The sequence below is a fragment of the Salmo trutta genome, chromosome 37, assembly GCF_901001165.1.
Source record: "Salmo trutta chromosome 37, fSalTru1.1, whole genome shotgun sequence".
Classification (NCBI taxonomy): Eukaryota; Metazoa; Chordata; class Actinopteri; order Salmoniformes; family Salmonidae; genus Salmo; species Salmo trutta.
This window is the reverse complement of record NC_042993.1, coordinates 32,823,431-32,837,299: the sequence shown is the minus strand read 5'-3', so window position 1 is coordinate 32,837,299 and position 13,869 is coordinate 32,823,431. Positions and strand designations below refer to the sequence as shown.

At 42.8% G+C, this 13,869-nt stretch overlaps 1 protein-coding gene across 1 annotated transcript in view; it reads left to right on the top strand.

Moving 5' to 3' along the window:
* The window catches only part of LOC115176990 (neuroendocrine convertase 1-like), a gene marked incomplete at its 3' end in the record, with an annotated part of 115,080 nt that overhangs the window by 37,075 nt on the left and 64,136 nt on the right, over positions 1–13,869 (top strand). Inside the window, exons 6-7 of the mRNA XM_029737416.1 lie at positions 861–979; positions 10,927–11,032. Coding sequence (XP_029593276.1) covers positions 861–979; positions 10,927–11,032 — 225 coding nt within the window. The remainder of the gene's footprint in view (positions 1–860; positions 980–10,926; positions 11,033–13,869) is intronic.

The following is a 13,869-nucleotide window of genomic DNA, read 5'->3' as shown; positions in this document are numbered from 1 at the left end:
TGAAGAAATTATTATTGATCAAATCTATATTTATAGATTTTTCATTACAGTTATTTTTTCATTTGTTTTCACTACTTACCCTGATCGCACATTGACGTGAGGGAGAGATGAGCAGCCGGAGAGAGTGATGAGAGAGAGGCAGACAGTGAGTGAGAGAGTGATTGAGCGAGAGAGAAAGCGAGTGAGAGAGTGAGGGAGAGAGAGTGGCAGTGTGGGTGATATATATGTGGGGTGAGGTGAATCTCTTGATGAGCTGATACCACGTCCACAGACACCAACACAAGCTGTGCTGTGGTAATGTTATGGTAATGATATGGTAATGCTATGGTAATATGGCGGCAGTATTCCACATCACTAGAGAGAGGGGAATTCTGGGAGGCCTTTCACCACTGGGTGGAGTGGAGGGACTTCCTGGTCTCAGAGTACACAACAACAACAACACACACACACCACACGCAAGTGCGCACTCACGCGCATACACACGCACACACCAAAACAAATACACCAAAACAAATACACGCACTTATTCACACACACACACACACACACACACACACACACACACACACACACACACACACACACACACACACACACACACACACACACACACACACACACACACATACACACATACACACATACACACACACACAATGGCTAAAATAAGGACATGTCCCCATTACAATGGATTAAAAAAACTCACGTAAACAGTTTAGAGCATGTATAAAAGGTGCAGGGAAATGCTTGCGTGCTAGCTCACTCACAGGCTAACACTAAATTGTAGAGCATATTCATACCCACGGCTCACATGTTCCTGTCTGTCTGTCTGTCTGTCTGTCTGTCTGTCTGTCTGTCAGAGTTGCAGGAGCAGCAGAGACAGTTACCCAGCCGTCGACAGGACTCTTTGAAGACTGAAGACCAACTGGGTCATTCCCTGACCTTCAACGACCCTCTCTGGCCCATGCAGTGGGAACTGGTGGGTCTCTCCCTGAGTGTGTGTTAGTGTGTATGTGTGTGTCTGTGAACAGCAAGAGGCCTGGGAAGTATAGTATAGTTGATGTAGTAAAACACACACATACATACAAACACACTTGCACACACAAATACACTACATAGCCAAAAGTATGTGGACATCTGCTCATCGACCATCTCATTCAGTAATATAGAGTTGCTCCCCCCTTTGCTGCTACAACAGCCTCCACTCTTCTGGGAATATAACTATTTGTTTAGCACTTTTGAAATGTACATAGATGTTGCAACATTTATGCGGGGAGTTGCTTCCATTCAGCCACAAGAGCATTAGTGAGGTGTGAGGCACTGATGTTGGGCGATTAGGCAGTCGGCGTTCCAATTCATCCCAAAGGTGTTCGATGGGGTTGAGGTCAGGGTCAGTCAAGTTCTTCCAAACCGATCTCAACAAACCATTTCTGTATGGACCTCGTTTTGTGTACGGGAACATTGTCATGCTAAAATACGAAAGGGCCTTTCCCAAACTGTTGCCACAAAGTTGGAAGCACAGAATCGTCTAGAATGTCATTGTATTCTGTAGTGTTAAGATTTCCCTTTCCCTCAACAGCCAGGGAATCCCGTGGCGCGATATTCAAATACCTTAGAAATGCTATTACTTCAATTTTTCAAACATATGACTATTTTACACCATTTTAAAGACAAGACTCTCGTTAATCTAACCACACTGTCCGATTTCAAAAAGGCTTTACAACGAAAGCAAAACATTAGATTATGTCAGCAGAGTACCCAGCCAGAAATAATCAGACACCCATTTTTCAAGCTAGCATATAATGTCACATAAACCCAAACCACAGCTAAATGATGATCTTGATGATCTTCATCAGATGACAATCCTAGGACATTATGTTATACGATACATGCATGTTTTGTTCAATCAAGTTCATATTTATATCAAAAACCAGCTTTTTACATTAGCATGTGACGTTCAGAACTAGCATTCCCACCGAACACTTCCGGTGAATTTACTAAATTACTCACGATAAACGTTCACAAAAAACATAACAATTATTTTAAGAATTATAGATACAGAACTCCTCTATGCACTCGCTATGTCCGATTTTAAAATAGCTTTTCGGTGAAAGCACATTTTGCAATATTCTGAGTAGATAGCCCGGCATCACAGGGCTAGCTATTTAGACACCCACCAAGTTTAGCCCTCACCAAAGTCAGATTTACTATAAGAAAAATGTTATTACCTTTGCTGTTCTTCGTCAGAATGCACTCCCAGGACTTCTACTTCAATAACAAATGTTAGTTTGGTTCAAAATAATCCAGTTATGTTCAAATATCCTCTGTTTTGTTCGTGCGTTCAAGACACTATCCGAAAGGGTAAAGAAGGGTGACGCGCCCGACGCGTTTTGTGACAAAACATTTCTAAATATTCTATTACCGTACTTCGAAGCATGTCAACCGCTGTTTAAAATCAATTTTTATGCCATTTTTCTAGTAAAAAAGCGAAAATATTCCGACCGGGAAACCGTGTTTTAGTTCAAAGAGAGAGAAAATAAAAACATGAGGTCGCCTCGTGCACGCGCCTCAGTCTCATTGTCCTCTGATAGACCACTTACCAAAGGCGCTAATGTTTTTCAGCCAGGGGCTGCAAAGACATCATTCAGCTTTTTCCCGGGTTCTGAGAGCCTATGGGAGCCGTAGGAAGTGTCACGTTACAGCAAAGATCCTAAGTTTTCAATAAAGAGAGTCAAGAAGCCCAAGGAATGGTCAGAGAGGGCACTTCCTGGTGAGAATCTTCTCAGGTTTTTGCCTGCCATATGAGTTCTGTTATACTCACAGACACCATTCAAACAGTTTTAGAAACTTTAGGGTGTTTTCTATCCAAAGCCAATAATTATATGCATATTCTAGTTACTGGGCAGGAGTAGTAACCAGATTAAATCGGGTACGTTTTTTATCCGGCCGTGTAAATACTGCCCCCTATCCCCAACAGGTTAACTGGAACTAAGGGGCCTAGCCCGAACCATGAAAACATGCCAAGACCATTATTGCAGTCGTGCACCATTATGCAGTTGGGCAGGTAGCATTCTCCTGGCATCTGCCAAACCCAGATTCGTCCGTCGGACTGCCAGATGTTCACTCCAGAGAACGCATTTCCACTGCTCCATAGTCCAATGGCGGTGAGCTTTACACCACTCCAGCCAACGCTTGGCATTGCACATGGTGATCTTAGGCTTGTGTCAGCTGCTCGGCCATGGAAACCTATTTCATGAAGCTCCCGATGAACAGCTCTTGTGCTGACGTTGCTTCAAGAGGCAGATTGGAACTCTAGTGAGTGGTGAAACAGAGGACAGACAATTTTTATGAACTGACTTGTTGGAAAGGAGGCTTCCTATGACGGTGCCACGTTGAAAGTCACTGATCTCTTGAGTATGGGACATTCTACTGCCAATGTTTGTCTATGGAGATTGCATGGCTGTGTGCTTGATTTTATACACCTGTCAGCAACGGGTGTGGCTGAAATAGCGGAATCCACTAATTTGAAGGGCTGTCCACATACTTTTGGCCGTATAGTGTATCATACAGATATTCACATGTCCAGACAAACAACTACACACACACCTAAGCAGGGTTGGGTAGGTTAATTTCTAAATGTAATCCATTACAGTTACTAGTTACCTGTCCAGAATTGTAATCCGTAACCACATTTTTGGATTACCCAAACTCAATAATGTAATCTGATTACTTCTGGATTACTTTCCCCCTATGAGGCATTAGAAGAAGACAAAAAGGAGCCATCAAACGCATTTGATGTGTCATCTGACTTGTGGTTTGATTCGCTCAGGTGGAACAAACTTTAACTTGCACCTTTTTTTCTTTCTCAATTTAAAAGTAATCCAACAGGTAGTCATCTAGTTTTTCAAAATTCAGTTTACAGTTAAAGTTTTTTGTAATCAGATTTCATGTAACTCATTAAATGTAATAATTTACTCCACAACCCTACACCTACACCTGAGTTTTGATTGACATGTGAGTGTGTAATCTGACACAGGTTGACGTTTATTGTCATGAATCTGGCCTGGAGGCAGAACTGAGTGATTTCCGCTATATGGGCCAGCTGCAGAGTAAAAATTGGCTATATTGTACTTTTTTTTAAATGTGCTTTTTGGTCTTAAAGATGCAATATGCAGAAATCTCTCTGCCATTTCCTGGTTGCTAAAATTGTAATAATTTGTCTAATTTCAGTTTATATTACAAAACAAGCACTCAGAGTGTAGAGAATCATTGTATCATCTAAACCGCTGTGAAATATATTTTCAATAACCAAAAATATTGTATTTTCAGCTGTTTGAAGCTAGTGTACAAAACCGAAAGTAAAAGACACAAAAAAACACATTTAAGAATGGGAAGCATAGAAATATCATACATAGAACAGATCTATCGCTTCTTAGACTTGTTTTCAATGAGAATGACATGTCTATAACTCACATTTCTATGTGAATTTGGTCGGGTCGCTCAAAAAGTTACATATTGCAGCTTTAATTTAAGGTTAGGGTTAGGCATTAGGGTTAGCAGTATGTTTAAGGTTAGGGTTAAGGTCACGGTTAGGTTTAAAATCCTGTTTTATGACTTTGTGGCTGTGCCAGCTCGTGATCACTCTGCAGACCTGCCTCCAGAACAAGATTCATGACTAAAAACACTAAACTGCTAATCTGACAGAGCCCTGTGGCTGAGGGGTGGGCTATGTCGCCAGTTCTGATGAACCATGGCAACGAATGACTGACAGGTCAGTTCTCAGGGGAAGATGGAGGGTAGGGAGAGAGACAAAGAAGAAAGAATAGTGAGAGTGGAAGAATTACTTTTCTCTGTTGGATGTGAGGGAATTCCAGGTTTCATATGGTCAGGCTAGAGAGGTTTATCCTGACCTAAAATGTATTATACAGTATATAAACTCAGCAAAAAAAGAAATGTCCCTTTTTCAGGACCCTTTCTTTCAAAGATAATTCGCAAAAATAGAAATGACTTCACAGATCTTCATGGTAAAGGGTTTAAACACTGCTTCCCATGCTTGTTCAACGAACCATAAACAATTAATGAGCGTGCACCTGTGGAACGGTCGTTAAGACACTAACAGCTTACAGACGGTAGGCAATTAAGGTCACAGTTATGAAAACTTAGGACACTAAAGAGGCCTTTTTACTGACTCTGAAAAACACCAAAAGAAAGATGCCCAGGGTCCCTGCTCATCTGCGTGAACGTGCCTTAGGCATGCTGCAAGGAGGCTTAAGGACTGCAGATGTGGCCAGACTAATAAATTGCAATGTCTGTACTGTGAGACGTCGAAGACAGCGCTACAGGAAGACAGGATGGACAGCTGATCGTCCTCGCAGTGGCAGACCACGTGTAACAACATCTGCACAGGATCGGTACATCCGAACATCACACTTGTGGGACAGTTACAGGATGGCAACAACAACTGCCCGAGTTACACCAGGCACGCACAATCCCTCCATCAGTGCTCAGACTGTCCACAATAGGCTGAGAGAGGCTGGACTGAGGGCTTGTAAGCCTGTTGTAAGGCAGGTCCTCACCAGACATCACCGGCAACAACGTCGCCTATGGGCGCAAACCCACCGTCGCTGGACCAGACAGGACTGGAAAAAAGTGCTCTTCACTGATGAGTCATGGTTTTGTCTCACCAGGGGTGATGGTCGGATTTGCGTTTATCGTCAAAGGAATGAGTGTTACACCGAGGCCTGTACTCTGGAGCGGGATCAATTTGGAGATGGAAGTTCCGTCATGGTCTGGTGCGGTGTGTCACAGCATCATCGGACTGAGCTTGTTGTCATTGCAGGCAATCTCAACGCTGTGCGTTACAGGGAAGACATCCTCCTCCCTCATGTGGTACCCTTCCTGTAGGCTCCTCCTGACATGACCCTCCAGCATGACAATGCCACCAGCCATACTGCTCGTTCTGTGTGTGATTTCCTGCAGACAGGGATGTCAGTGTTCTGCCATGGCCAGCGAAGAGCCCGGATCTCAATCCCATTGAGCACGTCTGAGACCTGTTGGATCGGAGGGTGAGGGCTAGGGCCATTCCCCCAGAAATGTCCGGGAACATGCAGGTGCCTTGGTGGAAGGGTGAGGTAACATCTCACAGCAAGAACTGGCAAATCTGGTGCAGTCCATGAGGAGGAGATGCACTGCAGTACTTAATGCAGCTGGTGGCCACACCAGATTCTGACTGTTACTTTTGATTTTGACCCCCCCGCCCTTTGTTCAGGGACACATTATTCAATTTCTGTTAGTCACATGTCTGTGGAACTTGTTCAGTTTATGTCTCAGTTGTTGAATCTTGTTATGTTCATACAGATACTTACACATGTTAAGTTTGCTGAAAATAAACGCAGTTGACAGTGAGAGGAGTTTAGCTCTGTGTATTCCTCTCTCTCCCCTTCTCGTTCTCTCCATATTTCTCTCTTTCCTCTCTCTCTCTCGCTCTTTCCTCTCTCTCTCTTTAGCTGTTCTGTTAAATCAGCCTGTAGTGGACATGGATATTGATTGAGGGTCAGTAATCTGCCCAGGGTTGGTAGCCTGCCAGGACCAGATGTGATGTGTGTGTTTATGTCTACTGTATCTGATCTCGTAGTGTGTGTTTGTCTACTCACTCACAGTTGGTCTACATCTATGATTGGTATCCTGACAGTGTCACGTGCACTTGTAACACACGTACAGTATATTCTACGCTCCTGCGTATCCAGTGTTGTTCTGTCAATGTTGTTCTCTCTGGAAGTTGTGTATTTGTGTGTGAAATGTGTGTTTGGGTGTGAGTGGAAGTGTATCTGCGCATGTGCATTTTGTGTGTGTGCACGTGCGGGTGCAAATGCAGTGGTGATTTTAGCATGTGCATCTTGGTGGGGAAAAGCGGTGACAAACTGTGCCCACAAACTGTTAGGGCCTACATAAAGCTGTCCCAACATCTTACCACTGCTACACCTGGTTATCAGCGGAGCCTTTTCTGGCAGCGAAACAGTTAATTTAGCCTCATTTTCTGCCTTTAAAAAAACATAGATGATATGGCTGACTTGCTTAAACAAATGTGTTTTCTACTGACAATTGAAATGTACAAACTATGGCATAAGGGGACAACAAGCGGATAAGAGGCAATTCATCATTTCTATTAAGACATTAATGAGCGAGCTAGGATGGACTTAGTCAATATAACTATTTGTTTAGCACTTTTGAAATGTACAGCGACAGAATTCAGAACATGGGCCGTTCATACAGTGTTCTCCCTGTTGACCAAGTCAGAACCGTAAGATAAATAAAGGGGGCATATAAGCAGACAATGAAAGCTCTAACAATATTCAATGATTACATGTCACGGCTGTCTGAAGAATGGGACCAAAGTGCAGCGTATGTATTGTTCCACATTTTATTAAAACTGTGAAACTATGCAAGACATACAAATAAACTAATAAAGAAAAACAACAAACCGTGACGAAGAGGTGCAACATACACTTACTCAAAATAATCTCCCACAAAACCTAGTGGGAAAAACAACAACTTAAATATGATCCCCAATTAGAGACAACGATGACCAGCTGCCTCTAATTGGAGATCATCCCCCCAAAAAACATAGAAATACAGAAACTAGAAGCCCACATAGAAATACTGTCACGACTCCCGACGAAGTCGGCCCCTCTCCTTGTTCGGGCGGCGTTCGGCGGTCGACGTCACCGGCTTACCAGTTGCCACCGATCGATGTTTCACTTCGTTTGGTTTTGTCTTTATTGTGTACACCTGTTTTTCATTTCGCTAATCATGTTCATTATTTAACCTCTGCATTTCCTGTTTGTCTTGTCGGTGATTGTTTGTCTGTTTTGTGTAGTTGGAGGTGTTTTTCCAAACTATGTATTTTTCTATGAGAAGATTTATTGATATTTTTAGTAAACACGTTTGTTTACCTTTATCCCTGTGTCCTGCGCCTGACGCCTCCACTTCTCTAAGAAACCATTACAAATACATAAACTAGACATAAAACCCAACAAAAATAAACTAGAACCAACATAGACATAAATAAACTAGACAAAACCCCCTGTCACGCCCTGACCTACTCTACCATAGAAAATAAAAGCTTTCTATGGTCAGGATGTGACATTACATTTCTCTAAAACAGACTATAAGCTACATGTGCACCACCAAGTCAGAACAGTAGACAAAATTAAGAGGGGTAAATAGACCAAATTATTAGGGTGAGGCACATGGGCTTCTAACATCTTACTAGACAACATGCACTTAGTATTACTTTCTTAGCTACAGTATACATATCTCCCTAGCATATTACACAATTTTTACAGCAGCATACAATATATTTCTGGACTCACCTTGTTGTGCTGTGCTCACTTGAACAGGAAGGTGGCGTGGCGGTCCTTCGTGAGCAAATTTTGTCATCAAAATCTGGCATTCTCTGGATTTATGGTGCTTTCAAAACAACTGGGAACTCTGAAAAAAAACAAGGTTGATCATGATGACGTCATTGATTTTCAGGTCGTAGCTCTAGTCTAGAAAGAGGCTGGATTTACAATTCCGAGTTGGATGACCGTTCAAAACACATTTTCCCAGTCAGAGCTAATTTATTCCCGACTTCCCAGTTGTCTTAAACTCACTCAAGTCAAGTTTTCGCAGTTCCTAGTTAACAGTTGTTTTGAGTGCGGCACAAATCATGCTTGACAGCATGGCCAATGTTGAACGCATGGCCACTCCACTGAATAGTGGGCTAGTGATTGCTTTGCAATGCTTGCAGTTAGCCACTGTCACGGATTTGTTCCAAACCACTCATTGTTGAATTTGTGATTTCCAACTTGTTGTGTAATGTTTATGTCCAATGTCTGATGAACACTGATACGTTTTATGTATAATTTCTCTTCATTATTTCTCTTCAAATGACAAGGATTAAAAAGGATTTGTCAGTAGATTGTCGACTTTATTCATGATGATGACTGCTAGCTAAGATTTTTAAAGTATGATGTTGACATGATCAGTCCATTCAAAGCTACTGTACATATAACGTGATTTGACGTCATTCCATCTGTTGCCAATGACCTTGAGCCTTCTTGGATGGGCACTTCTAAAGTAACTATGGCATCACCCAAGGGGCTAGAATTTTCTCACTCTACCCTTAGACTTGGCAGTGACGTAGTGTCCCCATGAGTGACAGAACACTGAGCCAATCACGGCACAACGCTCTGTATTTTCTGCTGCCTTTCCCCACCACCACAGAAAGCACTGAGCTAGGCTGAAACACCTACATTATGGAGCTGCCTTACTCAAGAAAACAAAAAAGAGACCATGTTTGCATGTTTGCATGTGTGGGTGTGTACGTAGGCTACTTGTGTGTGTGTATGCGGGTTTTTCTGTATGTATGAAAGTGTGTGTGCACTTATTTCTGTGTGTGTGTGTATCCATCCGCCCGTATGCTGAGTGCCGTCCCCCCAGTGTGCTGGTGGATTCCCCAGGGCCAGGCCTGTTCTGGTCGACGCTGGCTCCATTCATCTGGCAGGCCTTTTCTTCTCCCACTACAAAGCAGCGCTTCTCCCCTGGCGCACCCACTCCCCCCCCCCACAGAGCACTATTTATCTATTGTGTTTAGTTAGACTCATCTGAGCTGCTCTCCCTCTCTACATCTCTTTTTTGCTCTCTTCTCCATTTTTTCTCCTCTCCTCATTCCATCCCCCCTCCCTTGCTCATTAACTTTCGCTCTTTACCTATATTTCTCTCGCTCTCTCGCTGTCTCTCCCTTTTTTCTCTTCTCCTCGCTTTATTTTCCCTCTCTCCGCTCTACTTATCTGTCTTTCTCTCTTTTCCCCTCTCTCTTCATTCCGAGAACAACGACAGAATAGAAACCTCTCAAAACACTCACTTTAAATATCAAATTGTCTTTGTGCATGTGAGAGGGTTTGACATTTTGGGGAAGGCTCTTGTTTGTTTTGTGCCCGTATGGGTTTACGGTGTTTGTGTGTGTGTGTGTGTGTGTGTGTGACTGAATGGGCGCTGTGTGCTGGTTGTGGGGAGCGGAGAGGCTTATGGGTAGTTCTGCTCCTGGCTCTCTCTACTCTCTCTACTCGCCACATGGGGTGTGTTTTGGAGCCTGTTTTGATGTGCGGAGAGTAGGGCCTCCCTCGAGCGCTACCCTGAACCTTTTCAGCACTGTGTTTAGTCAAGGGTCTGTGACGTTCGGGTACACACTCACACACACACACACACTGAGGAAAACACACACGCATACATGGACGGACACACACACACTCACACATGCACACAAACACACAAATACACACACATTCCCCTTTTTGACTGACTGCATTTCTCCTCATCTTGCCAACCCGCTTTTGTTCTCAACTTCTACTTAGCATGAGATTCAGTGGCCACTAAGGTAGGTTCTGTGATGCCTTTTGTTGGCAGAGTGTTGAACAGAAGAGGGTGAAAAGGCTTCTCTACCTGAATGGATTTAAATAGCACTACAGGAGTGAGTGACTTAAGGAGTGAGAGAAGAGAGGGAGTGAGCGGATGAGGGATTAAGAAGTGGATTTAAATAGCCATAAGTGAGGGACATATGATTCGTTATGTGATAGTACAGTAGTAGAAACGTTTTGGTTCCAGGTAGAACCCTTTTGGGTTCCATGAGGAGCCCTCTGTGGAAAGGGTTGTTCATGGAACCCAAAATGGTTCTACTTGGAACCAAAAGGTTTCTACCTGGCACCAAAAAAGTGTTCTTCAAAGGGTTATGCTATGAGGACAGCCGAAGAACTCTTTTAGGTGTCATCTTTTCTCTAAGAGTGTACAAGTTTTGTCATATAGCTATTATCTTTGTGACATATGATTATGATGTGTGTGTGTTTGTGACTGTGTTTTATTCTATGTACCTGTGTTTTACTACAGTTCAACCATGGCCAATACGGCTCCAGTCACTTTGACCTGAACGTGATGCCGGTGTGGAGCAGGAACATCACCGGGAATGGAGTGGTGGTCAGCATCATCGATGACGGTAAAGTCAAGACCAATCCATTACAAGACAGGGCCACGTTAACCAAGAGGTTAATAAGCAGCGCACAATGTTACAGATAGAAATGAGTAATATAGAACAAACATGCCTCTCTGACACATAGAATAAGGAATCACATCAACTCAATTCATGACATTTATATCTGCAAGTTCCACAGCCATTGCCTACTGAACGTGGCTCAGCCATGAAGGGCAGAGACAAGGTCATTTTTTTCTGTATTAATGAACATCATTATTTATTTGTTTGTATTTTAATCTCCTCTCCTGTGGATTCTCTGCCTTCATTAACATAATAAGGTGTTGAAAAAAATGACCATTATTGTATTAGCTAAGGACTAATCCAAGGGGTTTCAGATGTGTGTATCGAGACATCCAAATCTGTTTTTATAATAGGAGGAGAGGATAGTGTAAGTAGTTTATTTGAGGAGATGTGTAGAAAGTCTGAAGGAGCGAGTCAGGGAGTCAGTGTAAAAGTTGTGTACATCTTATCCCGTCCTCCTCTTCTTCTGTTGGAATGGAGTGGTGATATTTAGCCAAGCCAGCCAATCAGAGTGGCTGGTACTGGTCGCCTCTCAGTCACAGCAGCGCAATAAGGATACTTTTCACTACGATTAGTGGAATATCTGGCAACAAGGGAAATGAAAGAACAGCATCTTATGGGCTCATTCATCAAGAACTAATTAAGGCCTGGGTACACTCAAGTGCTGATAGAAATGGAGAAGTGGCTGTGTGTGGTGTGTGTGTGTGTGTGTGTGTGTGTGTGTGTGTGTGTGGGTGTGTGGGTGTGTGTGTAGGTGTGTGGGTGTGGGTGTGAATGCTTGTATGTCAGTGTGTGTGCTTGTGCATGTGTATAGCTGAATTGTTGTGTGAGATTTGTTTTCCATGAGGAAGTGGCTCCGTGTCATGGCAGGGTTGCTGTAGGCGGACGACTCCTATCTGCTCTGCATACTGAGAGACGGAGAAAGAGAGAGAGAGTTGCAGAGAGAGAGAGAGAGGCGGCTAGAGAGGGGGAGAGAGAGAGAGAGAGAAAAGGATGCTGAGAGGGAGAGTGAGAGAGGACGAGAGAAAAGGATACAGAGAAAGAGAGAGAGGGAGAGAGATTAAGCAAAGAGAGGACGAAAAAGAACAAGGAGAGAGAGTGAGAGAGGATGAAAGAAAACAAAAGAGGAAGAGAAGGGGGAAGAGAGAGAGAGAGAGAGAGAGAGTATTAGACCTGCACCACTGACTCTCCTCTCCTCTCCTCTGAGGCCATTGTTCTCTGTTCCACCTCTCTGTATTGATTCCACCAAGCATGAATTCTCCCTCCATCTTTCTCTCTTTTCTCTCTCTGTTCTTTATCTCTCTGTATTCCTTCCTTCCTTCTTTCATTTTGTTTCTGCCAAGCTATCATCTTACCTTTCTCTAAATGCACTCCTCTCTATCTCTCTCGCTGTCTCTCTCTATCCCCCCCCTCTCCCTATCTCTCTAGTATGTCTGAGAGTCAGACTCAGAGACCTGAAGGATCATGTACACACACATCACCTTTAGCCACCTTTGAATCAATGCTTATTGATTTTAATAGCGGGGGTGACCCCCTCTTCTCCTTCCCTCCATTCCTCCCTCCTCTATCACCATCCTTCTCTTTTAGAGGTAATGTAATCAGAGCCTGAGACTATTCTTGCACAGAGTTCTAGCAAATGTACCCCACCACCTCCAATCTGGGTATATGCGACTTGAGTGAGAGTGTGTGTGTGTGTGCGTGTGCATGTGTGTGTTTGTCTGAGTGTGTGTTTCAACCACTAATAATTGTTTTATACTGCAACATTATACTATAAAAATAGTATGATACTTTATATCAATATTGTATGTCATGGATTAATTACTAATATGAAAAAAATCATAACTTTAAACCATTTGGTTAATTCTAAATGTTTATATTTAGCGGCTTAAACCTAGACAGAAGTTAATTAAAAACAGTGAGAATAGGCATTGGTCTGAAGCCAAAAAATTCACATGGGCACTACAATGCCTATTCCACCCATGCTCTATCAAGGTTTTCCAGCGCACAGCTTTGACCTACTACAGTAGTTATGTTGGCATTGACCTTCAGACTATGTGTAGGCAGGTTGCTTAGGATTCAAACCTTCTCAAACAGCCTAATTCATACTCTTAGAGGAGGTGCTTCTACAACAATGTGATTTGTACCACATACAAGGTAAAATATTGGATTCTTCACACACCACAGTAAGACATGATTCCATTACGTTACCTTCTGATGCTTTTTGAAATGAAATGAAAGCAAGCTTTTCTTTTACACTTACAAGACCATCAGGCTTGATTGAGCTGTTTTGTATTGTAGTAATGTGGTACATGCCTGTATTTCCTTAAACCTCTATTTTAGCAATACATGTCATAGGAAAAAAAATCAGTAGGGGCCCAACATAACAACAGGTGATGGTGTGTTGGACACAGTAGCTCAGATAGATAGAGTCTGTCTGTATTCCTGATTTCTGTAACTGTTAGCGTACCTGTGTGATATTGAATTAAGCTCAGAACCACTTTCAGAACAACTTTCAAACATGGTCCTGTTTTATCAATTGCTGTGCTGATCAATGGACAGTTCATTGCCTCTGTCAAAATAATGTGTCTCTAAAGAAAGTGATGTTTGCATTTGCATTTCTTTTTGCAATAAAGATGGTAACGCAACAATAATGCACATTTACAATAAGCCTATATCAACAATATATACAGCAAACGTAACATAACATACTAATTTCAGTGTCCCAGATGTACTTTAACCTGTTGGGGCTAGGGGGCAGTATTTGCACGGCCGGATAAAAA